Here is a 27268-nt window from a genome sequence, read left to right as displayed (position 1 = left end):
GGCCGTCACGGAAAATGTATGCATATGAAATGCTTGGCCCTTAGAAAATGCATAATGTTGTTCATGTCCCCACAGTGGCCACTAGGGGGCGACTTAACACAACACGCCGCCAAGCGCCGTTTCTCAGCGATTTGGGCGCTGACTTGACCTTGACAGGTTGATGAATTGATACTTGTTGTGGACGTAAGGAGAAGATGTTATAGATATCAACCCTAAAACAGGCTTGACAACTCTTGACGACTTCATTTCCTCCTGTATGTGGCCACCTATGGGGGTTGAAGAGCACAGAGCAGCGCTTGGCCCACCGGAGCCGAAGCTATGCGAGGAATGCGGGTTAACGCTGATAAACTGGTGGCCTGATTAGGGGCCGGTTTTCATTACGAGCTCATTGGCTCGTATCTTGATTTATCCACACGACAAATGACACAGTCGGAGAACGGGGATTACATGTTCTCATTATACACCTATAGGCAGGCACTACCGGGGAGGGATAGTTTCCAGGAACACGTTGTAACGAAGTATCTTTATAAATCACCCTTCGTGTGACTGTCGGTTAAGTGGTTGGGATTGGTCACAATCATTGCTGATCTCTATTTAAATAAATATATTTTAAAAAGTACTGATAAAAATAATAATCCATCAATCATAATCATAGGCTCTTGCCAAATTTGAATTAGAAATGCACAGGTTATCTTCAATAAGTTACAACATAAAAAAAAGTGAAGGCGTTCATCAGATTCCGAATGACTGCAAATAAAATGAAACTTTTCCTGCGCTATTTGCCTTAGTGCGTTCATGCACCGGAGTTTGGTGCAGAATACCTCCGCAACCGATCCGACCCTGCGTCAGTAGGGCCTGTGTGTGTGTGTGTGTGTGCGTGTGTGTGTGTGTGTGTGCGTGTGTGTGTGTGTGTGTATGCGTCTGTGCGTGCGTGCGTGTGTGTTTGTCCGTGCGTGCGTGCGTGCGTACCACTTTATAAATAATAACCATACATCCAACCGAAACTGCACTTGATTCTCGGACCCTATCGCCAATCGATCACCTTGACTTCGCCCGCGTCGTCCAATGAGCACTGCGCACAGGGGCGGTCCGTTGCCACGGGCGAAGTTTGGTTGAACCCGAGAGCAGCAGCCTCTCAGCGGCAGTAAGGTGTAGCGACTGGACGGTGCTGCTGCTGTTGCGAGGCTGTGCCCGACGACACACTTTTTTTTGTTTTGGTGGAAATTGAATTATTTTTGCTCACGGTTCGGGAGACACCGGTGACAACGACGTCGACGCGACGACCCCGTCTGGACCGGCACGCGGATCACAGGTAGGCAGACACGGACCCGGAATGTAGCACGCGAGGCTACGCGACGTTAGCCGTGTTTCGGACGCGGTTCAGAGTCCTCCTCCTCCGCACGGAGCTAGCGTTAGCCTCTCCGCTAGCCTCGGTGTTGCCCACTGTGTGGATCCTGATCTCGGTGCCAGGTGGTGTTTCGTATTGTACACACGACAACGTCGTAAAAACGCTAATCGCGAGGACGACACTGCGTTCACCGGGGTTTGATGAATCCCGGCTTAGCGGTGTGCGGCTGTAGGTGAACCCTTCCCGGGCAGGTGGAAGAGAAGGGTTGCTATGTCGTGAGCAGCTAGCTCGTTCACTAGCCGACATACCTCCCTGGTGCTGTCACTGCCCCCAGACCAGGGACATCCTGACCCACATCGGGCAGGTTGGACAGTCATGGTGAAGGTATTTGGTTGGATGGGTCTCCTAGATGGTCCGCCTTTACGTACCCCGCTGAACGAGGTGTGTTGTGTACATTGGATGAAGGTTTTTCTATTTCACCCGACACACGCTGTCACACTTCACCTGACAAGTAGTAGGATCACATTCAGTAGCCTTCTCACCTTCTTCACTTTACACACCCCTATTTACGCAACATTGTTCAGCTTTCTTACAAGTTGGGGTAAATTGCTTTTTTGGAAAAGTTGTTCCAGCTGAACAAGGAACAGAGGTAAAGTTAGAAACATGAAAGAAATGTAACTAGAAAGACCAACCATCTGAATCACTGGAACACATTGATCCATACTGTGGAAGATGTCACCATTTGTCCGATGCCCAAGTCTCACTGTCTCTTTTATACGTCGTTGTGTACTGATTATAACATAGTAATGGTTGCGTACTGATGTAACAACACAGTAGTAGTTATCAATATAGTAGTGTTTGTGTACTGATATAGTAGTGATTGTGTACTGCTATAACATAGTTGTGGCATTGTGCTGATAACATTTTTGTTGTGTGCTAATAATATATAGTTTTGGTTGTGTACTGATATGATTTAGTAGTGGTTGTGTAATGCTATAACATAGTAGTTACTAACACACGTCACACTCGCTTACGCAAGTGTTGGCCCGACTATGTTGTCTGTCGTAACCGTCAAACGGGCCACTCACCTCAACCTGTCGTTCGGTCGGTCACATTCTACCAATGATCTTCGCAGCGGTGCACTCTTTGCATAGGCTTGCAACATTTCATCCCGCATTGTGATAAATCGTGTCGTGGGATCTTGGCGACGGAAGAGGTGGTTCAGTAGAACGTGTCATTCATGTGGTAAGCCCTGGAGACGGTGCGAGGTATTTGGGTACCTGCCCTGGAATCAAACTGACCGGTCTTACAGCACTCGTTTTACAGATGGATACCTGTTTTGGTCCATCTATGCGTGAAAGCGTACCTTTGCTCTCTCAGTATCTCGCCCAGTATCTCACGTATCCCCCCCTCCCCCCCAGCATGCGAGCAATTACCACAGTGTAACCAGTGGCTCCAGAATCAGATAACCCCTGTTACCGTGACTGTATTCGGAAGGTGTCGCAGGAAGTTTCGTATGCACAGTCTTAACCAACTCCACACTGTTTTACTCACCAAGTGTAATTAGTTTTGTGTTCGACAACGGTTCATAAGAATCACCCTGTATTACTCAGGCGTGTTCCTGAGTAATACAGGGTAATTCAGAATCACCCTGTATTTCTCAGGCTTGTATTTAGCAGCTGGTCCTTCATATGTCATGGTGTGTAAATAGTGTCCTCGCTGTGTGCTGTGCCTGTTTACTTGTACAAACCCATTTACATTTAGGGCATTTAGCAGACGTTTTTATGCTGAGCGACTTACAAGTCAAGTACATTTGTCAGAAAAAAGAGAAACAAGAATACTTTGCTGTCGGTACAGTTATGATGTTCATAGAACCAAGTGCAAGCGCTAACAGTCGCTAGGTTAACCCGTTCCCCGTATGCAGCAAAGATAGCTAGGATAGGATGTTAGACAATGCTGAGTGTGATGTACGTGACGGATAAGATGGAACAGACACTTTGGGCTGCAGAACGCTGCAGCTTTCAATCTAAACACGGAGGGAAGATCAACGCGGTTACATTGCAGCTTACATTATGTACCGTTCGCCATGGCAACGAGACAGCGTGTGTACGAGTGGAAACCCTCATCATCGTTCCGGGCCACATTGCAACCAAGGCGTCTGCAGCACCAGGAAATACTCTACAGTGTACACCACCATCCCCATATTCTGAGATGATTAGGAGCAGATTCAACAGTGAGGGAGAGAGGGAGGGGGAGAGAGGGATAGGGACAGAAGGATTGAAAGAGGGAGAGAGAGAGAGAGAGAGAGAGAGAGAGAGAGAGAGAGGGATAGGGGAGAGAGGGATTGAAAGGGAGGGAGGGGAAGAGAGAGGGAAGAAGGGAGAGCAGGAGAGCGAGAGAGGCTCTGACAAGATTCCCGAAACAAGTGAGAGCTCTCATTTGCCACTGACCCCGATTCAACATTAGTGGCCTAAAATAGACCCGACGGAACCACAAGGAGGCCGTCTCCGGTTCTGTTTATGCGTAGACTGCTCCGTGTGTTGTTGTTGTTGTGTTTAGCAGCTTGTTGTTTCTGGGCTGTTTGGTTAGTATCTTATCCCCCACACATACCCTGACTCCCTGCTCCCGGCCGCCAGAGTTAACGCTGTGAAAACACAGACGGCTGAGCTGCCGTAGGAAGCAGACGGGCGCAGAGCCGTTTCCTCTCACCTCATCCATCTCTATTATTGTTATTGTTATTGGCGTTAGCTTCTGTAGCTCCATGTGCCTCAGACCCTGTGGGTTCTCTGTGGTTGTGGGGCGTCCCGTCCTTCGTAACGCTTTGAGCTCCAGAGCGTGCTCCACCGTTCCCCTCCCAGGGACTTTATCAACAGTCCTAACGAGATCCATCGGGCTTTGGCTTTCTTTTTCTGTGTTGCTGTGTTCCGCCAGTGGATCAAGGGCTGGGTGGTGGTGGTGGTGGTGGAGCTGGGGCTGGGTGGTGTTGGGGCTGGGTGGTTTTGGGGCTGGGAGGAGGTGGTGGTGGGGCTGGGTGGTGTTGGGGCTGGGTGTTGGTGTGGTGTGCACCACTGTATGCACGGAGCTGTCTTTCAGGTTTGCCTGCACTGGGCCTCTGGAGCGCTGTCTGTGTGGGGGTCTCACAGGCTCCCATTGTCTCAGGAGGCCGGTCATGGGCCGCTCCTCCTCCTCCTCCTCCTCCTCCTCCTCCTCCTCCTCCTCCTCCTCCTCCTCCTCCTCCTCCTCCTCCTCCTCCTCCTCCTCCTGATACCTGAGCCTCCAGGGCTCATGTTTAATTCAGCCCTCTGATCTCTGCTCGGTTAGTCTGGACTATCCAACCCAGGCTAGTTGTCACATTCTAGGCTGCCCATTGTGGTTGCAGACAGGACTCTCTTCTATAACATAGTGGGGAGTTTGATGGCTCCCTTTATAAACAATAAGTCCATACCACCATAAGTCCAGTGACCGGTCTGGTTGACCCAGGCCACCTCCCCACCCCTGGAGTTCTCAGACCGTGTGTTTGGGTCTAATTCTCCGGCTCGGACGTAGCGACTTGCTGACCAGATTGTAGCTCCTGCTAGCATGCTATGGTGCTGCACGCCAGTAGGTGTGTACATCAGACATGAGAGTCAGCAGGATCTACTCTTTGCTCCAGCTGCTAAGATAGGTAATGCCCAGAGCGGACCTAACTTTATTTGTGGCTCCCAAGGAGTTTCCTAGTTAGTAATTTAGTGATTGATTAATTATGCGAAATGCAATACGAGAAGACGAGGTCTAAAATAGTTGTGGGTAAGAGGCCAATCAGACCGGCAGCATTAAACCATCCCTTATCTCACTAATATATACAGATCCTCCATCAGATGGTTTCACAAGCACCCTGTTGTTGTTGTTGTTGTTTTTAAGGATAATGTTCTACCACGTATTTGAGGGATGTGGTTTCAGTGTCAACCCCCACAAGTGTGTGTGTGTGTGTGTGTGTGTGTGTGTGTGTGTGTGTGTGTGTGTGTGTGTGTGTGTGTGTGTGTGTGTGTGTGTGTGTGTGTGTGTGTGTGTGTGTGTGTGTGTGTGTGTGTGTGTGTGTGTGTGTCCTCATTTCATTTTCATCCCCCCCCCCCCCAATGGACCCCCCCCCTCTCTCTTTGAACCCTGCCGTGGTGAAGATTGCCCTGGCGATGACTCCCGGTTGCCCTCTCCCTGGCTGGCTCCTGTTCCCTGGTAACGGGCTGGCGTTGCTTGGCGACCCGATGATGGAAGCGCTATGACCCAAGGGTGAAATGCACCAATCAGAGGGTCCCCCTCCCGCAGCCCCCCCCCACACCCCCCATCCCGACAGAGTACAGGCCCATCACCCTACTACACTGTTACTATACAGCAGACGCTGCTGTCCAAGGCAGGGTGCGTCCTGTTGGGGCAGCTAGAGGGGCAGCCAGGGGTAGGGCTGGGTCCTGAAGGAACAGGTAGGGCTGAGGCCTGGGAGGCAGCTGGCCGTGAGCCCAACTGATTGGGGGTCAAAGCCGGTATCGTTATAGCGGCCAGCCAGTCAGACACCTGCTCCCCACCAGAGAGAGACCAGAGACCTGGTCCCCACCAGAGGTAGACCAGAGACCTGGTCCCCCCCAGAGAGAGCCCAGAGACCTGGTCCCCACCTGAGGTAGACCAGAGACATGGTCCCCCCCAGAGAGAGACCCAGAGAGACCAGAGACCTGGTCCCCCCCCCAGAGAGAGACACCAAGAGAGACCAGAGACCTGGTCCCCACCAGAGAGAGACCAGAGAGAGACCAGAGACCTGGTCCTACCCAGAGGTAGACCCAGAGAGAGGCCAGAGACCTGGTCCCCACCAGAGAGAGACCAGAGCGAGACCAGAGACCTGGTCCCCACCAGAGGTAGACCCAGAGAGAGACCAGAGAGAGACCAGGGAGAGACCAGAGAGAGGCCAGAGACCTGGTCCCCACCTGAGAGAGACCAGAGCGAGACCAGAGACCTGGTCCCCACCAGAGGTAGACCCAGAGAGAGGCCAGAGACTGGCCAGAGAGAGGCCAGAGAGAGGCCAGAGAGAGGCCAGAGAGAGGCCAGAGACCTGGTCCCCACCAGAGGTAGACCCAGAGAGAGGCCAGAGAGAGGCCAGAGACCTGGTCCCGACCTGCAGTGCACCCAGAGAGTTGGCCGAGAGGGAGAGACGCCTGATGTTAATTAGCATCGGGGTCATTTGCTAACGAGCCCGCGGGCTGAGGTTCTGAGCGACGGCCGGTCCGGTTCCGCATCGCCGCCCGCATCGATGTTTCCAGTGACCTCCAGAGGCGGTGTCGGGTGACACCGGCGGGAGGTCCGCGTCACTCTAACTTTAATGAAGCTGTATGATGTTACTATGAAGACATGGCGTTGTGGTGTTTTCAGCCGTGGCGCTCCGAGCTGGGTGTCTGGGTTAAAGACGTCTGGGCAGCGGCGGGCTGTGGGCCAGCTCTGCGTCTCAGGGCCTTTTTTCTGCTGCGTGATCAGGTTTGTTTCTCTCCTTCTGGGTTGTGCTGACTCACGCGGTAGGAAGCTCCTTCCACTCCATCTGGGCCCGGCCCGGCCGGCGCTCCGCCCCTGCTGGGTAACAGAACCTCCGTGTCCCGTCCAAGTCCCGGCTGGCCACCGTCGTGACGTCCTGTTGGCCCAACGTGGTTAGAGGTGCTAATAATAATTCTCTCTCTCTCTCTCTCTCTCTCTCTCTCTCTCTCTCTCTCTCTCTCTCTCTCTCTCTCTCTCTCTCTCTCTCTCTCTCTCTCTCTCTCTCTCTCTCTCTCTCTCTCTCTCTCTCTCTCTCTCTCTCTCTCTCTCTCTAGACACTTTGTAGTGAATGCATTACCACAGTGAAAACTTAAATCTCAAATGTCATTTCTCAACATTTAAAAGCATAGAAATAGAAGCAGACATAGAGGTTAGGAGGGTTCGACAATAAAAGCTCTTTCTGAATGTCTGTGTTTTGCAGTGATTCAGAACCACAAAGAGGGACAGGGTTTCAGGGTTTCTGAGTCGGCGGGAATGAGGTGTTGTGGGGCCTCGGAGAGAGATTGTTAGGCACCGTAATCAATGAGGAGCTCTCGTCTCGCCACCGACTGAGGGAAAGGGTGTCAATTATTAATGAACGTCGTATCAGGTTTGGCCTTGAGCAGCCGTGCATCTTGCGTTTTTTTTCTTTTCTTTCAGCGTTTATTCAGCGCTCCGTCTGTTTACTCCCCTCCTAATCCATTTATTTAGTTTGTCTGTTTGTTGAGGATCTGGCACGTCTCTGGTACTCTTCTGCCCAGCCGAGAGAGGGGAGAGTGAGGTACACGAGGATCGAGGGAGGAAGAGAGGAATACGGACAGTGGGAGGAGGGGGGAGAAGTACTGGGCGGAAGAGTGGGGGAGGGAGGGAGGGAGGGCGAGAGACAGACACTGTGAGAGAAGATGGATATAGCCGAGCGACGGATATGGAGGTCGAGGTAGAGAGAGGGGGACATGAAGAGAGCGATAGAGAGGGAGGGAGACTACAGAAGCAGAGCGAGAGGAGTGGAGGGCGGGCGAGCCTTATAAGCTCTCTCGTTCTCACACTCGTTCTCTGGCTCCTGGCTATCCCACACTCCCCTCAGATAAGATGAAGTAAGGTACCAAGAATGTAGGAGCCTTTTCCTGCTGGGGGAGGGGGGGGGAGGAGGGGGGAGTGGCAGCAGGTTTAGTTGGTCTTGCGTCAGCGTTGCCTTTGGCCTTGCAGATCTGTGTGTGTGTGTGTGTGTGTGTGTGTACATTGCCTCTTTGCAGTAGAGAGATAGGGAGACGGGGGAGGCCGGAGGAGAGCCAGGGTGTACGACCAGCGTGGCGGGGGAGGGGGGGGGAGGCGGTACGGCTGGTGTATGTTCACACCACAACACTCACCCTAACACACTGATCTAGCTGGCCCCGAGTCTCTGAGAGACGGGGACTCATAAAGGGGGGAGAGGGAGGGAGACGGAGGGAGGGAGAGGTCAGGGAGGGAGGAAGATGGAGCGAGAGACAGAGGAAGGGAGGGAGAGAGGGAAGAGGATGGAGCGAGAGACAGAGGAAGGGAGGGAGAGAGGGAAGAGGATGGAGTGAGAGCCGGAGGGGGGGAGGGAGAGAAGATGGAGTGAGAGAGAGAGACGGAGACTGAGGGAGTAAAGAGAGCAGAAGAAGTAGGAGAGCTAGACCCAGGGAGAGGGAGAGACAGAGGGGGGAGAGACAGAGGATGGATACACGCCGAGTGGAGATGCAGAGGGAGATCTGAAGAGTGCAGTGAGAGAGAGGGCTTCAGAGCGCGAGTGTGTTGCTGAGTCGACAGGCCGTGGGAACAATGGCCTCCCTGTCCTCCCCTCTGGGTTTCCCTGAGTCGGGCCAGGAGCTCCATCTGGTCCGGGGTGTGCTGCCTCCTGCTAGCTGCTGGTCTGGGGTCTGCCGCCTCCTGCTAGCTGCTGGTCTGTGATCTGCCGCCTCCTGCTAGCTGTAGGTCTGGGGTCTGCCGCCTCCTGCTAGCTGTAGGTCTGGGGTCTGCCGCCTCCTGCTAGCTGCTGGTCTGGGGTCTGCTGCCTCCTGCTAGCTGCTGGTCTGGGGTCTGCCGCCTCCTGCTAGCTGCTGGTCTGTGGCCTGCTGCCTCCTGCTAGCTGCTGGTCTGGGGTCTGCTGCCTCCTGCTAGCTGCTGGTCTGGGGTCTGCTGCCTCCTGCTAGCTGCTGGTCTGTGGCCTGCTAGCTGCTGGTCTTTCTGGGGTGTGCTGCCTCCTGCTAGCTGCTGGTCTGGGTCCTCTCTGCTGGTGGTGAACCGGCCTCTGGTCTCCCTGGGTCTACTGCGGGTGTTGCTAGCCCTCTGAGGGGCCACATTTGGTCCCTCAGTGATGCTCCTTTAAGGATCCTTTAAGGGGTGCATGGTGACGGTTTGGGGTTCTTTATATACTGACATCAATAAGTCATCCATATGTTTCGACCAAATATATCTGTGCTGATGTGATATTGGTTACCTTTTATACATATTTATCTACTCTGAGAAATGGTTATGTGAACGTGAGGACCACATTTAGCAGAATCTATCTACTATCACCGTCAACTATTTCTGTATCTCCACAAGATCTGTTTATTGACGGCAACATGGCCTCTCAGATCAGGACGGGAGTACTCAGGACAACTCAGAGGACAATGTTATGCGCACCAGAAATATCTGTTTCCACAATATCACTGTTGTGGTTTGTTGGGTGAAGGCGGGCAGAGCCTAAAGTCTGCCTGCTCAGAGAGCAGGAGACCCAGTAGGACCCTGGCTGTCGTGTTGGAGTGGCCCAGTAGACCACTGGCTGTCGTGTTGGAGTGGCCCAGTAGACCACTGGCTGGCGTGTGAGTCGGGCTGCTCTGGGCCTGGGTAGTTCTGCACGTGTCATGACTCATGCAGGTGCTCTGGGAAGCTGTCACTGTAATGACATAGTTGTACCCTTTGCATTGCAGCTGTTCCGGTAGTCACTGCAGTCATAAAACAAAACAAAAGCTTTCACTGTGGACTGAAACATAACTGGGGCCACTGAGAGGAGCCAAGCAGATGTAGATCCACTCTTTGGTTGATTAAGGAAATCCACAACCGATGCTATAGTACAGTACAGTACAGTACAGTAGGCCTTCCCTTTTGTTATTTCCTTAGTGTTTCTAATCAGGTGAACAGGTGTGTCTTTCCTTAATAAAAATGTCAGTCAGCCAAAGAAGATAAGAGTCTCGTGGTGCCACAGGCCATGTCTGCCAATTTTTTTGTTCGGCCTCTGGTTCCCCCGGCCTGCTAGCGTTTAGAGCCAAGATGGCCGCGAGGGAATGGAAATGAGACCCATTGTTGCATCTCTATGACCGTGGAGCCACGACTAGAGGCCCCGCCCCCCCCGCGGTCAGGTGACCCGGCTCGTACGAACGCATTCCTGGAGCGGATTACGCAGCTCGTCAGCTGGGCTCAGCCTGGCTCTCGGGGCCTTCTCCAAACACGCAAACCTGCTGCACCGGTTAGACCGGACCGCTGACACACACACACACACACACACACACACACACACACACACACACACACACACACACACACACACACACACACACACACACACACACACACACACACACACACACACACCAAAACCTACTTCCTGAGCAGAACAAGCGTCCCGCTAAGCATTTGTTTTGATGCGTGCCCCTGAATCTTTTTTGGGGGGGGTGTTGGTCCCTGACGTAGTCCTATAGATGGTGGGGGGAGGCAGGGGGGAGTTCATGGGCGGGTGGTTTTGGGTGTGTCGCTGGTAGGATTTGCATGAGTACTTCTCCTAGATAGCACCCTGTTTCACCCCAATTGTTTCGTCACACACTCTCACTCATGCACTCGCACACACTCAACCTCCCACACTCATAACCCATTCCTGCCTCTTTGTAAATATTACTACACAATTGCAGCACACTCAAACTTGCGCTTGGGCTTGGTTGTCCCTGACACACACACACACACACACACACACACACACACACACACACACACACACACACACACACACACACACACACACACACACACACACACACACACACACACACACACACACACACACACACACACACACACACACACAAACTAGAGAAGACAGTACACGTTAGTGTGTTTGGATTACATATTAAGCCCTGGCCCTGGCTGTGACTAGGTATGCTGTTCTGAGTGTCAACACTCGTTTCCGCCGGGTGTTAAAGGACAAAGTATTTTCCTGTGATTCATGTTGGCTCTTGGATACTATGGACCGTTGGTACTGAAATATAGATCCCTATTCGCTTCATCCCTTCCTGTTCGGATGAGTATGTGCACTGTTTATTATAGAGACCTAATATAAGAACTTTAACGACAATGCTTGTCATGACGTCATATAGTTGTAAAATAGGTTCAATGTAATGTTCAACGTGTTATTATGGTGCCTTTGAGAATCTCTAACCAACCAGAATATAATGAAGGCTTGTATTAAAGTATTAATAATATATCCATACTTGCTTTCTCAGTTAGCTGTGACCTTCTCATAGCGGTCTGGTTAACAGAAGGGGGAACGCAACTGACCCTGTATCAGTTCCTAGCGGATCTGAACCTGGGAGTTCGTCTGCTGGCGCTGTTTCTGCTTTCTTAGCGATCAGTGAGTCATTGGAGGATTAAAGGGCTGCTCGATTATGGTAAAAATCATAATCACGATTATTTTGGTTGAAATCAGGATTAAGGATTAATCAAACGATTTATTTTCATACACAAAATGGTCAAAAAGAAAATGTTCAAATCTAAAATAATGTAGAGATATGTATCCAGCTGTTTTGCACTTTCGATAAAACATTTAATAAAAAAAATATATGTATATTAGTTTTTTGATCATTTGACGCTAGAATCGAAATCGTGATCGAAATACAATGAATCGCCCAGCCCTAGAGGATTCAAAAGGTTATTCTCTTGCTATTGGATTAGACTCATGATCGTAAATATGATGTGGGGTGTGATTGATACCGGCTGTGTTGATAACGGTGATTTTCATGAGTCAGCTATGAGTCATATCATCGGATATGGACAGGCTGTGAGGGCCAGTGTGTTTAGTAAAGATTACTGAATACCACAATGAATAAAATGAAGGCTAATTAGCATTTAGCATACCATTCTCCTTCTCATGTCATCCTTCCACTATATATATGGTTCACATCTTTATTCATGTTCCTGTGCGTTGTAGTACTGAGTAGCGCTGGGGGACCTCCAGCCCCTGAGCCTGTGTTCCTCCCCCCAGCTGGAGAACCTCTAACCGGGGCCCTGCCGCCAGGCGAGGCCAGCAGCACTGTGTAATTTGCTAAAGCCTTGTAAAGGACAGCACCTGCCGCTACGCTTAGCCGCGGTGGGTTAGCGCCCGCAACAGGTTAGTTCATCGCTCAGCGGCGACCAGGATTGACGGCAATTGGTGTTTCTTGGACTAGCATCCGTAGCACTGACGTGAATGGCATTCAAACCTGTACTTACACAACATGACTACAGCTAACGCAGCTAAAGGCCTAGCTGACGAGGAGCCTTCCAGACTGTTCTGCTCTGCTGGACCCGAATGACAATGCATTCTTCTTATTCAATGCGACAGTGTCTGGGTTAAGAGCTGGGACGGCAGGGAGGTAGAGCAGGCTGTCTTGTAACCGGAAGGTTGCTGGTTCGATCCCCGTCTCGTCCTCCTAGCCAAGTGTTGCGGTGTCCCTGAGCAAGACGCGTAACCCCAACTGCTCCCGCGGTTGCCTTGCATGGGGAACACCGCAGTGTATGAAATTGTGTGTGAATTGGTGAATGTAGGCCATTATTGGACAATCCTATGAGTAGCCGTAGGACTGAAAAGCAATGTATAATTTCCACACCTTTTTCATATACCATTATTCACACTGCAATGCATCATGGGAGGTCTGGCACGACGGGCCTTAACGAGCACCTTGGTAGTTAGTCCTAATGAATAATTAATCGTTTCTATAGTTGGCCGGCGGCCGCAGCTCTGGACCTGCGGCTCTGCTCCAAGGTCGAGTATAAACCTAGAGTGACCTCCCGCCCAGCAGGGCAGAGGGCCTGTTGTTTAGGAGGACTCTTCCTGGCCAGGTTTAATACATCACCTATAAACACTGTGAGCCAAGAGGAACACTCACTAACTGTGTGTGTGTGTGTGTGTGTGTGTGTGTGTGTGTGTGTGTGTGTGTGTGTGTGTGTGTGTGTGTGTGTGTGTGTGTGTGTGTGTGTGTGTGTGTGTGTGTGTGTGTGTGTGTGTGTGTGTGTGTCAGAAAAGGCATGCCATGAGGATAACAAAAAAACTGCTTAAACATCCCCTTCAAACTTTGGAATAACATCCCAATTATTAAGTGTCGGGAGGGGAGACGTGGAGGGGAGTTAAATGTTAACAGGTGTGAGGTATTAAAGGTGAGGTATTAAAGGTGAGGTATTAAAGGTGAGGTATTAAGGGCTAGGAGGGGTGGAGTTTCAGATGTATCTGAGGAACACACAACCACTGGGGCCTTCAGTCATGACAACAAACCGTGTCAAGCTAGCGCCGGGCGCTACGTACTAGCTCCTAGCATGCGTCTGTTAGCATCAGTCCCTGTTCTCATGCAGCTGTTAGCATCAGCCCCTGCTAGCATGCGGCTGTTAGCCTCAGTCCCAGCTTGTATGTGGCTGTTAGCATCATCTCCTGAAGGCAGCAGACAGCGCTAGTGTCTCTCTCCGCTGTGGGGACGGGAGGCAGCAGCGTTGGCACCACCCCTCCACTGTGTGACTGATGGAGCTGCTGAGGCCGGCGTCTGGCACGGCCAGGGCCTGAAATCAAGCGTTCCTATCGACGGCCGAGCTCCCGGTTCACAAAGTGCTGATTGGCCACTCTGTCCGGGGCTGTCTGTCAATCACAGACGGTTTTCTCCCTGGTACCGACTCGGGGAAAGAGGATGATGGGGCTGGCCCACGCCGCGGGCCCGGATGCAGGGAGAGCCAGCCGGGGGTATTGATCCTGTCTGGGAGTGGTGGACTAGGAGCTAAGGGGTAGGGGACATGAGGAAAGGGGGAAGGGGAGTTAGGGGAAGTGAGGGTAGGGGACATCAGGCCACACCACTGGAGGGGGTCAGTGATTGGTGGAGGCGGTGGTGGTTGCGGTGGCGGCGGCAGCTGCCCTACTTGTTGGTCTTCTGTGTGTAGACCTGTATATTATTTTGGATCGGTCCCCATGGTGGTGATGTGAGGCAGCCGGCTGGATGACCTACTGCGTGGCCTTCTGCAGCACTTACTGCTCAATTTACTGCATGCCCGCACGCACACGCACGCACGCGCACGCACACGCACACACAAGCTGCTACCGGGTCTTCCTGTGGGTCCACCCAGTCACGCTGTTCCACTCAGGGCAGTAGAACCGGGAGCTCGCTTCCTAGAGAGCCCGGACAGGAAGACACACACACACACACACACACAGACAGGATCTCCCTCCCCCTTTCCTAGCCTGTCTCTCTATGATTCCCTCCTTCCCTCCATTGCTCTCTAAGATCTCTCTCCCTGCCTTGGTAGTAATTAGAGTAGCTTCCGCTCCCAGTGGGGATTGAACGTTTGGTGTGTTGCGAGTTTCCCTGCCTGCCACTTGTATTTAAATAATGTCTTGGAAGCAGCACTCATCTGTATGGGTGAAGCACATTCTGCTACTTTACTTTTCACACGCTATTAACACTAATACACATGGAGCTAGTCCTGTATTTCTAACAAACATACAACACTACACTACTATAAATAACCATAAAACCACAACTGCTGAAGTCTTTGCCCCACGCGGATATAAATGGCAAGATTCCCATTCCCCTGAAACGGCAAATGTCACACAATCCCTAACAGGATTGCTGTTGTGGTCGAGATTATTTTGTATTAATAGCAGGGTCACGAGACCTTGGTGTGTGTGTGTGTGTGTATATAGGGGCTGTATCCGAAGGCTCCGTGAACAGTGTATTCTTTTCATGGAGCCTGAGGTGAATAATTATTTTAGTTTATTACACGGGTCTTCTCAATGCCGTCGCACGCTCCGTTCACTTGCATGGGCTCTTCACAACTTCCGACGGTGAATTATATTTGATAATTCACCGTTGCTAAGTATAATTGACCGCTGTCAAGGAAAACAAAGGATTTGTAGTCTCGAATGACGACTTCGGTAGCACTCCGCAAGTAGTCTTGTAACTTGTCAACCCCAGCATCTTCGGTTGCTAAGCGACGTCAACGTCTTTGGCAGACTATTTCTCTGTTGATCAACACTACGAATGCTGGTAACAAATAAATTGTAAAAAGACAATGTACATTTTTTCGTTTTGGCAAGTAGACGTGTAATAAGTGGGATAATGTATAAAACGTTGCTGGTCATTTTCGAAAATAATACCCTTTAGGGCGAAGCAAGAATTTTCCCGATAATGACCGGCATTCTATACATTATCCCTTACATATCCTACACGTGAACACTCCAAAAACAAACAGGATAACACTTTTTGCCGGGATTTGTTTGTTGACGAGACCAGCGTCACGCGCAAAAACAATATCCCGAGTTTGAGATCTCAGTCTTGGGATATTGCCCAAAATCCCGAGTTAGCGAACCATTCAAATTGCGCCATCTTAGCAGGTTCAGGTGTAACGTAGCATAATATTCTTGATCATGAACACGAAAGCTCACGCTAACGGGCGTCGTTCATGACCAGGTCCGTGGATCCCCGGTCCTGTGTTCTGGTCAGCAGAGCGTTTGGACCTTGAAGACCCCGTCGCGCTGAGTCACTCTTTCCCCGGACTCTCTCTCTCTCTCTCTCCAGCCCCTCATCCAACCCTGCAAGGGATCGTCCGTCTGTCCGTCTGTCTGTCTGTCTGTCTGTCTGTCTCTCTGTCTGTCTGTCTCTCTGTCTGTCTGGCTGTCTGTCTCCTGGTGTGTTCTCCTCATGTCACACAGCAGCTCAGGACCTGTGTAATTGGATTAGCGAGTTAACTGCATATCTCTGAACCCCCCCTCCCTTTCTCCACAGCCGGGGGGGGGGGGGGGGGGGGGGGTTGTTGCCTTGACGACGTAACGCCAGGCCATCCCTAGTGGCCGAGAGGGTTGGACTGATTGATCGGCGGCTGTCTTTGTTTTAGGGGTTCAGGAGAGATACGGAGAGGGTGCTGAGCACCACAGATTACCCTACAACAAGGGGAAGGACAAGCAAGGGGGTGAGAGAGGGGGAGGGAGAGAGAGAGGGGGGGGGAGGGAGCGACGGGGAACTGCAGCCTGTTTCGTCACTTGGCGTCTCTCTCTGTCTCTCCCCCTTCCTTTCTCTGCGCTACCCCCCCCCCCACCCCCCCCCCCCCTCTGCCCTCCCTTACTCCCTCACTCTCACTCCCTCCTCAGCTCTACTCATCCCTAGTTTCTCCTCCTCCAGGATTAATCATTTTTCCATTCCTGGAGAGATTATTCAAATGCTGCAAGGTCTGGAGCCCACAGCGCACCATGATGCCCGCGCTGCAAGGAATTATGGGAAAGCATTCTCCCTCTCCTGTTCTTTCTCTCTTACGCATGTCTGTCTTTCCCTAATTTTCCCCAAGTTCTCATTCTCTCTGTTTTCTACTGCTCTACCTCGTTACCTTGTTCTCTATTATCTCCGTCTTTCTGTCTCTCTCTCTCTCTCTGTCTCTCTGTCTCTGTCTCTGTCTCTGTCTCTGTCTCTGTCTCTGTGTGTCTCTCTCTCTCTCTCTCTCTCTCTCTCTGTCTCTCTCTCTGTCTGTCTCTCTCTCTGTCTCTCTCTCTCTCTCTGTCTCTGTCTCTGTCCCTCTCTCTCCGTCTCCGTCTCTGTCTCTCTCTCTCTCTCTCTGTCTCTCTCTCTCTCTCTCTGTCTCTGTCCCTCTCTCTCCGTCTCTGTCTCTCTCTCTCTCTGTTCTCTATCCCTGTTCTCCCTCTTCCTCTCTCGCCCTCGTTACGATCGGTCTTGACGTTAAACTCTGCGTTGTAGCAGTAATGTCCAGCCAGCAGCTGATTGTGTGTGAGAGAAAGAATGGGTCCTCTGTGTTGGTGCTCATTAGGGATGGCTGGAAACAGACCCTGGACTCTCTCTCTGTCTCGGTCTCTCTCTCTGTCTCTGTCTCTCTCTCTGTCTCTCTCTCTGTCTCTCTCTGTGTGTGTGTGTCGCCCTCTCTTCCTGGTTTTCTCTTTCTGTCTCTTGTTCTGTCTCACTGCGTCTCAAATTCCAAATGCTTCCTTGGCCTGAAGTTACCTGAAGGATATTGCCAGTGCAAAATCAATAGCATAAAAACCACAGTGGGAAACGATTTGGAAAAAAAAACAAGAGGCAAAGCAATACAAGAAGTAGCTCAACCGATCTCCCTCTCGGTCTGTGTTCCTGTTTGTGGACTAAAGCCATGAAACACACGCGCATGCACACGCACCCGCGCATGCACACACACCTGCCCAGAACCATGTAACTCAATATGCATGTAATTTCCCTGCGTGCATGCTCTGAATTGATGTAAATGAAGGAGCGTGCATTTGATCAGATCAGAGGGAGATGCTTCACCATGAGGGACCGGGTCGGTCTGGCTATCCTCATCTCTCACACCTCTCTCGCTTTCAACGTTACATGTGTGTGTGGTCGCCGCAAACCATACGCTTTAAAATGACTAGTAGGTATCAGCGGTCACATTATAATCTGCATTTTAGTTTTATTCTGACGCCTGTAGCTGATATTATACCGTTGAATGAATTCAGAATTGATTGACTATTTACCAGAAATGGAATGAATGAATGATCGAATGTATGAAATGAGTGAATCCATGTGTTGCGTGCTCTCTGGGTCTGTGATAGAGGGAGGGTTTGTCTTGGAACATCTTTGCTCGTCGGGGCCAATGCATGATATAACGCAGAGCCTCCTGAGGGGCTTTTACTTTGTTAAGTGGCCCGCCTGTCCAAAGCGCTCAACCCGTCCTTACTTCCTGTGGCTGTGAGCTCATGATGTGGCGCACTGCCCTCCATGCGCACCGCTAAACGGTCGAGTGGACTCAGCGACGTGTCTAAGATCGGCAAGCCCATCGTCATGGCGACCAGGTGTCTCCCAGCGGGGGGGTTCCGCCGTGGTCGAGGTGGCCGTGAGTCATCTCACCGCCATCATCGCTCGCCGGCGGTTGGGCTATGATTCGGCCTGTTGTGTTAATGATCTCGGGTCTCCTAGCAACCGCGGGGCATGGATGGAGGGCCGATCGTTTTGATAAAGAGCCAACTTCATAAAAAAAAACACAACCCCACGCTTTTATACTGAAGGCGAACATACTGTCTAAGGTCCCACGTTAAGCCCATATAAGGTCGCAAAAACAGTGCATGAAAGATCAGATATACAACGTGAGGATGATGTCGGCTCTACGCTCCCACTTGATGATCGTCCAAATGTTGAGGCCTATTCTCTCAAGCCTTTTTCACCACAGAGAGACAGTCCTGCCCTGGATTTTAGTGTTGATTTCTGCGGGGCTTTTCCAACCATGACTCTTAAAGTTCTTATCATTTTTGCGCAGAGGGCGCTTTTACTGTGTAGAGCAGCAAGCATTATACGCCGGAAAGGAAGAGTTGCAACGCTTCCTGTGAACGTCGACATTATCTTGTTTATTCTGCTGCAGCCGCAGGCAAATGCAAGCACACGCATACACGGTAGACCGACAGAGGCGTTAAATCAGCAGGTCTGTTTGTGTGCGATAACACCATCAGGAAGGCTTTGCTCTCATCAGGATCCTGATCCAGGTAGCAGACTTCCGGTGAATCCAGCAGGATTCTGGTCTGGGTCCAGGTAGCAGAGTTCTGGTGAATCCAGCAGGATTCTGGTCTGGGTCCAGGTAGCACAGGTCTGGTGAATCCAGCAGGATTCTGGTCTGGGTCCAGGTAGCAGAGGTCTGGTGAATCCAGCAGGATTCTGGTCTGGGTCCAGGTAGCAGAGGTCTGGTGAATCCAGCAGGATTCTGGTCTGGGTCCAGATAGCAGAGGTCTGGTGAATCCAGCAGGATTCTGGTCTGGGTCCAGGTAGCAGAGGTCTGGTGAATCCAGCAGGATTCTGGTCTGGGTCCAGGTAGCAGAGGTCTGGTGAATCCAGCAGGATTCTGGTCTGGGTCCAGGTAGCAGAGGTCTGGTGAATCCAGCAGGATTCTGGTCTGGGTCCAGGTAGCAGAGGTCTGGTGAATCCAGCAGGATTCTGGTCTGGGTCCAGGTAGCAGAGGTCTGGTGAATCCAGCAGGATTCTGGTCTGGGTCCAGGAGGTAGCAGCGTTACAGCCTGGTCTGGATAGCAGAGTTCTTGTTTGGGTGTTGCTGCAGAAGCCTCTCCTAAGCCGATCCACAGCCCGCTGCGTGACCCCCCCCCCCCCCCCCCCTGGGAAGCTGGTGTGTGTGTGTGTGTGTGTGTGTGTGTGTGTGTGTGTGTGTGTGTGTGTGTGTGTGTGTGTGTGTGTGTGTGTGTGTGTGTGTGTGTGTGTGTGTGTGTGTGTGTGTGTGTGTGTGTGTGTGTGTGTGTGTGTGTGTGTGTGTGTGTGTGTGGAACTGCATGGTGTTGACCAGGCTGACAGAGGCAGATAAGGCATCCATCCCTGCCTCGGACCGCTCCCATCATCCAGACACCAATCTGGCCTGTACCTGGGTCCTTACCCGGGTCCTTATCTGGGTCTGTACCCGGGTCCAGAGTAATACATACGCAGTCTCTGTGTATCGATCATGTTGTCATGTGATCATACGTGTCGCCCTCATGTTGTCATGTGATCATAACCGTTCTCCCTCACGTTTCCTTGTTGGGTGAGTGTGGGTTTAAGTAGCATAACTCGTAGTGTAGCCCGTAGCCGTGCCGTGCTGCACAATACACACCCTGAACCGTTTTGTTTTCTCAACTTTTTTTTTTACAGTGCGGGCATGTTTAATCTAGTAGCGTGTTCGCAGGATAACACATTGTGAGCAGGAAGGCAGGTCAGTCGTGTGTGTGTGTGTGTGGGGGGGGGGGGGGGGGCCTTAATGGACTGTGTCACTGTGAGACAGGAACAGACCTTGGTTAATCAAAAAGTATCTCTTTTGCTCGCTCTCGTACTCTCTCCCTCTCTGTGAGATTTTTTTTTTTTTCTTCATAGTAATTAATTATCAGCTTCACCAGTCCCATTCATCCTCTTTCTCTCTCTCTTCTGGCTCTCTCTCTGTGTGTCTCTCTCTCTCTCGCTCGCTCGCTCGCTCTCTCTAGCTCTGTGTCTCTCGGCCTTTCTCTATGTCCCTATCTCTTGCTCTCTCTCCCTTGCTACTTTCATCATTCCTATAATTAACATTTCCGCCGTTCTTCCATTTGTAGTCCTCACGAAACCTCTTTATTCTCTCAACGTGTTTAACAAAGAGATTAACCTTCCGTTTTAACACGAGTCCTTCTGGCGGTCCTGAAGTCTAACCCTCAAGCCTATGTCTTTGTTGAGGGGGTCCGTCCGTCTGTCTGTGGAGTCTCTCTGCCTGGAGCAGGTTGGCATGCTGCTCAGCTCCCGATACGCATTGGGATGAATCACACAGGAAATCGCTCTCTCGCTGTCTTTGTCTGTCGCCGTCTCTTGCTCTCTGTCTGTATCTGTCCCTCTCTCTCACTCTCTCTCACTCTCTCTCTGTTTGTGTATTTCTGTCTGTGTGTCTCTTTCTTTCGTTGTGTGTGTGTGTGTGTGTGTGTGTGTGTGTGTGCCACGGGTATGAATGCTGCAGTCTGTGGGTGGTGGTGGTGGTGGTGGAGGTTTTTGGGGACAGGATGTGAAAGTGGGTTACAGTGATGCGGTTATCCCAGAGCTAATTGAGGTGAGGGAATGAATTCTGGAAGTCTTTGGTGCACGATCAAACACATCCTCCGTCAACACTGAGCCACTGCCGACGCCGGGGGAGGATGTGCTCTGAGAGCGCGTTAGAGACGACGTTCAGGAGACGTCTCGCTGCGATGTGACCCGCGCCTTCTAATGAAAAGGTTAACCAGCGTGGAACAGAGCGTAGGCCAAACAGGATCCGATCCTCAGGATGTGGTGAGATTAGAGAGAACAGCTTAGTTTGGACTGCTGCAGCAGGGTTCATATGGGGGAGAAAGAGCCGACATGTTTACGTCGGGTTGTTGGCACGTCTCTCTCATCAGCTGAACGTTACGGAGCAACTGTTACTTCGGTAAAAATGCAATTGAGCCGTAGAGGAAGTTACGTTTTACCCCGAATTTACTGTTCAGTACTCCGTAAAAGGGACACGGGGTGTGCCCTTGAGTATCATCATTGTGTTTTTTTATTTGATTCCGATTTCTTTAAACCGACGTCAACGTATGGCTTGCCCTCAACCCCCCCCCCCTCCTTGTGTCTCTTGTATCCGTGGCAACAGGAGGCTCAGCGATGAACAAGCTACGGCAGAGCTTCCGCCGGAAGAAAGACGTGTACGTCCCGGAGTCCAGCCGGCCGCACCAGTGGCAGACGGACGAGGAGGCCGTCCGCAGCGGAAAGTGCAGCTTCACCGTCAAGGTAGCGCTTCCTGTCCACGCCGCTTCCTGTCCGTCTCCCAACACTTCTCAGTCCAATCCAAACCACTTCCTGTCCAACTCAACGCGTCCTGATCAAACTGGCACGCGAGCGCACACACACAACTGGCACGCACCCTCTTGCTCACCGAACTGGGACACACATTTTCTCACTTAACTGGCACACGCACGCACTCGCGCGCTTAACTTGCGCACACACACGCACACTCTGACTCGCTTAACACACACACAAACACACAGAGGTAGGAAGGCTCCTCAAGGACGCTCCCTGTGATTAATGGTAGGACCCAGGGTGTGGGAGGCCTACTTCTATCTAGGCTGTGAGGAGAGCCTCCACACCAATCTGTTCACTGCGTCTCCAGCCTGCAGCCTGGGGGGCTTTTAATGTCTTAAGTAAAGACATTTTAAATTTTTAGTTAAGATTGTTGACCTTTCAGCATTATCACATAATGCTCATAAAGACAGTTGTCATTAAAAGCAATGAATTATCAGTATCAAATAGACCCAACAATGTATCCAATTTTGTCCAAATGGCCAAAGCTCAAATTGCATTGCATATCAAGAATCTGAAATCTATAATCCGTCATTTAAGAGCCTGTACATACATTGATCTCCTGTATCTCTCTGCTGGGCATCTGGGGATGGTCAGTTCGTCTGTCTCCTCCAACCACTCCCAAGGCTCACTGAAGGGGTTAACGTCTTCTCTCTCAGCGGTACCTGATCTTGCAGGCGAAGAACGCAGGGCTCTTAATGTCCTAACCCTCCCCAAAACATGATGAATGCGGGGTCTTTTAATGTGGTACCTCCCAGCAACTCCGAACACCAAACATTATCAATGCGGGGCTTTTAATGTCCTAACTCTAGGGAGTCCATAGCCATCTTCACGTTGAAATAAACGACGCATGCTGGGAACTTTAATGCCTTTATTCTCAGGCGTCGGGACCGTAGTACAATTTCCCCGTTGAAATGAACAATTAATGGAGACTCTGACTTTTAATGTCTGTAATCTCAGGGGACCATTGCTATCTTCACATCGAAATAATAAATGAACGCTAGGGCTTTAATGTCCTAACTCTCAGGAGAACCTTACTATCTTGATTAAAAAGAAATATGAACGCCGGCTGGTGGTGGTGGTGGTGGAGGTTTTTGGGGACAGGATGTGAAAGTGGGTTACAGTGATGCGGTTATCCCAGAGCTAATTGAGGTGAGGGAATGAATTCTGGAAGTCTTTGGTGCACGATCAAACACATCCTCCGTCAACACTGAGCCGCTGCCGACGCCGGGGGAGGATGTGCTCTGAGAGCGCGTTAGAGACGACGTTCAGGAGACGTCTCGCTGCGATGTGACCCGCGCCTTCTAATGAAAAGGTTAACCAGCGTGGAACAGAGCGTAGGCCAAACAGGCTCTTTTTATTGTCCTAAATCTCAGCAGCCCATCACAAGCCACGCATGGAGACGGAACAAGGCATGCTCGGACTTTAAATGTCCTAACCAACCACAACAAGCACAGGACAATCCCCTCACTACAGTACAACGCAGCAGTGATAGGTTCACTCGTCAATACGGAGCCACTATCAGGCGCCGGGGGCCCGCCGCTGCAGAGTGAGTCACCGCTAGGCTAGGCTAGGCTACGCTACGTGTTGCTGCCTCCTGGAGTGAAGGAGATTGAGATTGAGCTAGGTCGCGCGCGTGCCGTGAATGCTTGTGGTTTAGAGACACACACACACACACACACACACACACACACAAACACACACACACACACACACACACACACACACACACACACACACACACACACACACACACACACACACACACACACACACACACACACACACACAAAGGACGAACTCGTCTGGCGGGGAGTGTGAAACGCGGCGAGGAGAAGCCACCGTCTAACGAGGTTGTCGAGCGTGTGTCGCAGCGACAGGCGGCGTGCATCATGGGCGGCGCGCCTGGTCGCCACGGTGATCGCCGAGTGCTGGCGCACGGGTGTTTACATCCAGGACCGGACCCGCAGTCGGCCGCAAGCCGGCGTGACACGTAATTAATGTGGAACGGAAATACTGTGTGTGGGTGTGTGTGTGTGTGTGTGTGCGCGCATTTAATGCATGTAGGCATTGTGCAATTGAAGGCTCACTCTTTGAGTCAGCCTCCTAAAATACCCCAGGCAGGGGGAGTGAGGGGGGGGGTTTGATGCATGGACCAGGGCGTGGGTTCACTGAGGAAAGGGTAAGGACTTCCTCTGTCAACCTGCACACACAATGGACCCCCACCCCCCACCCCCACCCCGCCCCGTGCCCTAGGAAACTGGGAGGGTCAACTGGTGACGTACTGAATACCAGCGCAGCCTGAAGAGCAGTATTTTTAGTTTGAGCCTTCATGTGGAGCTCAGCTCTACTGGTCCACCGATGCCTCACCTGGTCAGGTAATGCCAACACCCGTGGGGTCAGGTAACTCCTCCCCCCCCCTTAGGGTCAGGTAACTCCTTCCCCCCCACTTTAGGGTCAGGTAACTCCTCCCCCTCCTTAGGGTCAGGTAACTCCTCCCCCTCCTTAGGGTCAGGTAACTCCTCCCCCTCCTTAGGGTCAGGTAACTCCTCCCCCTCCTAAGGGTCAGGTAACTCCTCCCTCTCCTTAGGGTCAGGTAACTCCTCCCTCTCCTTAGGGTCAGGTAACTCCTCCCCCCCCTAGGGTCAGGTAACTCCTCCCCCTCCTTAGGGTCAGGTAACTCCTCCCCATGAGTTACGGGCATCGTTGTGACATGGCCATTGTGCGATGCTACCCGCCACACTGACTCGTTGAACGTTCCTCACAGGGATACATGATGATGGTGCTGCCATGCAGGACATCTCTCCCCGAGGGAGGGAGGGAGGGAGGGAGGGAGGGAAGGAGTGAGTGAGAGTGACGGCTCGTTTATCCTGGGCGCACTATAGATCAACGTGCAACAGGTGTGCAGCCTGTCTTACCCATCCCCAGAGTCCAGTCGGTCTGACTCGGGCCAGGTGAGGCTGCTTCAACCAGCCATCATCAACACACATGATAGTTATTTTGGGGGAACTATTGGTAACGCTGGAATAAAATCGGTGATGTAACACTCTGCTATTTATTTGGAGGTGTGATTGGTAACCGTTGTTGTGTGGGACACGGATATGTGTGGTGAGGTATTTATAGTCTCGGATGTGTGTTTGGTGATGTATTGTGTCTCTGGCGAGGCACTGGCAGGGCTAACTATAGGCCCTGGCGTGTACATTACTCCATGAACCCGGGACACTCTCCGCAGCGATGAGTAATCGACTGGGAGGGGAAATACCGAAGCCCTGGACGGGCCTTCAACGCAAACAGAGGAGGATGAGTCAAAGTCCAGCGCTGTGCCTACCCCCTTATCTCTGGGACCACGATACAACGCAGGGTACACACTGTGAACAGCCTCACACCATCAGAACACAGAGCCCATAACAAGCAGGGGGAAGCATGCAAATCACCCTGCAACGCAGTATCCCGTGACACGCTCCTTCCCTCCCTGGGATTAATTAAACACGATCTTCTCTTATCAATGTCATAACGTCAAAGTTATGTTTAAGGGTGTGGTGTGAAAAATGTGTATGACTGTCTCTTCCTCACACCCTTTCTCTCCCCCTATCTTTCTGTCTCTGTCTCTCTCCCTATCGCTGCTCCTCCCCCCCCTTTCCTCCTCACCCTCTCTCTTTCCCTCTGTCTCTCCCTCTCTCTCCTCCTCTCCCTCTCTCTCATCCCCCCTCTCTCTCATCTTCCTGCTCTCTCCCTCTCTCTCCTCCTCTCCCTCTCTCCTCTTCCTCCTCTCCCCCTCTCTCCTCTTCCTCCTCTCCCTCTCTCTCCTCCTCTCCCTCTCTCTCCTCCTCTCCCTCTCTCCTCCTCTCCCTCTCTCCTCCTCCCCCTCTCTCCTCTTCCTCCTCTCCCTCTCTCTCCTCCTCTCCCTCTCTCCTCTTCCTCCTCTCCCTCTCTCTCCTCCTCCCCCTCTCTCCCTCTCTCTCCTCCTCTTCCTCCTCTCCTCTTCCTCCTCTCCCTCTCTCTCCTCCTCCCCCTCTCTCCCTCTCCTTCCTCTCTCCTCTTCCTCCTCTCCCTCTCTCTCCTCCTCCCCCCCTCTCCCTCTCTCCTCCTCCCCCTCTCTCCTCTTCCTCCTCTCCCTCTCCCCTCCTCCTCTCCCTCTCTCTCCTCCTCCCCCTCTCTCCTCTTCCTCCTCTCCCTCTCCCTCCTCCCCCTCTCTCCCTCTCCTTCCTCCCCCTCTCCCCTCCTCCCCCTCTCCCGCTCTCTACCCCTACAGTACCTGGGTCATGTGGAGGTGGAGGAGTCGCGAGGGATGCACATCTGTGAGGAGGCAGTCAAGAGACTCAAGACGGTACGTTCTCCCTGTGCACCAAGACACCTCCCACTCCTCTCCTTCCTCACCCTCCATTTGCTCCTTCTCTCCTTTCTACTCCTCCCGCCTCTCCTCGTCTCCAGGGAATCCCACTCTCCTCTCTCCCTCTTGTCATTCTCTACGTACTCATCTGCCTCCTCTCCTCGCCTCTCTCTCTCTCTCTCTCTCCCTCTCTCCCTGACTTTGGTTTGTATCCGGGCGGCCATCTTGGTCCTAGTCGGCCATCTTGGGCCGGGTCAGTCTCTTCTCCTCTGTTCTTAGGAGGCCATGGAAGTAGCACCGCAGCAACCCCTGAGGCCGGTGATGATGATGATGATGATGGTGGTGGTGTTGCTTTTACTACACCTGGCCCAACATACACTCTCTCTATCTCTCTTTCTCTCACTCTCTCGGGGTGAATTATTTTGTTTTACTCAGGGCTTCACCCGAGCCCGTTTCTTTCCCTTCCTTCTGTTCTCTTCACTAAGTCTTTGCTTAAGTCTCAAACTGCGTTGTTTTGTCTGTTCCTCCCACATTTCATGTCGCCGATGTGTCCGTCCAACCCCGGCCCAAGCTCCGCCCCCTTGCCCCAGTAAAGGTCATCCGACTCGAGCTTCCTGCTGTAGGTTATTGCAAACAAAGAGGGAATTCCTTCTCCGGGGAAGGAAACAGAATAATCTGTCCTCCAGGAAGGACTAATTCCCCAAGCCCCGCCCACCCTCTCAAACCGTATTCACACACACACGGTTGGTGTGTGAAAGAACCGTTTGAGTGGCTTTGGACAAAAGCGTTCGCTAAATGCCCGCAATGTAAATTTCGTGTAGCTGGGTTTTCTTGTAGTGGTTCTGAGGTTGAATAGATAGTAATATACCAAGTGAGGTGTCTGCAGCTTTGAGCTCGGACTCACACGGGAGGTCGGCGCCCAAATAAACCAGTAATGAATTCTATCCGTGTATATGCATCGAGCTGAGTTTATAATTACACCGGTGATGTCAGGTGTGTGCACACACACACACGCACACACGCGTACACGCACACGCACACACACACACACACACACCCCCCCCTCCCCGGTCACATGCTTTGGGCTCCTGTGTGGTGGTGGCAGTGATGTGTAATTGAATTAGTCTGCCTGTGACCGGCCCCATGAGACGGGGTCTGTGTTCCTCGCCCGTCCCTTGGGGCCCCCGCACTTCCTGGCCTCGCACTCTGTGTCCGTCCCTCTCGCTGTGTGTACTACTTCACCCAACGTGTGTTATTTTGTAATGTCTATGATGGCACCCGGTGAAATGCCGAGGGCGGGGTCCCCCGCTCTGTGTTCCCTCTCCAGGGCTCCTCCTCGATCCCTAAGGGGGTCTCCCCATGCTCTTTGGGGGCTAGGGTCAGGGGATGGCCTGTGAGGCCCGTAGAGACCTACTGTGATTAAGGGCTGTGGAAACAACCCCGGGCTGACTCAGACTCAGAATGGCTGGGTCTCTGTGTTGGGGAGGGACCGAAGGTTGA

General features: G+C 51.9%; 1 protein-coding gene across 1 annotated transcript in view; it reads left to right on the top strand.

Annotated features, from left to right (window-relative positions):
- The first annotated feature begins 1012 nt into the window (after window positions 1-1012).
- numb (NUMB endocytic adaptor protein) overlaps window positions 1013-27268 on the top strand; it is a 36777-nt gene continuing 10521 nt past the window's right edge. The window contains exons 1-3 of the mRNA XM_056589769.1: window positions 1013-1312; window positions 21233-21369; window positions 25691-25765. Of these exons, the coding sequence (XP_056445744.1) occupies window positions 21244-21369; window positions 25691-25765 (201 nt within the window). The 5' untranslated portion in view covers window positions 1013-1312; window positions 21233-21243. The remainder of the gene's footprint in view (window positions 1313-21232; window positions 21370-25690; window positions 25766-27268) is intronic.

The sequence above is a fragment of the Gadus chalcogrammus genome, chromosome 5, assembly GCF_026213295.1.
Source record: "Gadus chalcogrammus isolate NIFS_2021 chromosome 5, NIFS_Gcha_1.0, whole genome shotgun sequence".
NCBI classification, from domain to species: domain Eukaryota; kingdom Metazoa; phylum Chordata; class Actinopteri; order Gadiformes; family Gadidae; genus Gadus; species Gadus chalcogrammus.
Note: the sequence above shows the minus strand (reverse complement) of the source record. Positions and strands in the feature narration are given on the sequence as shown.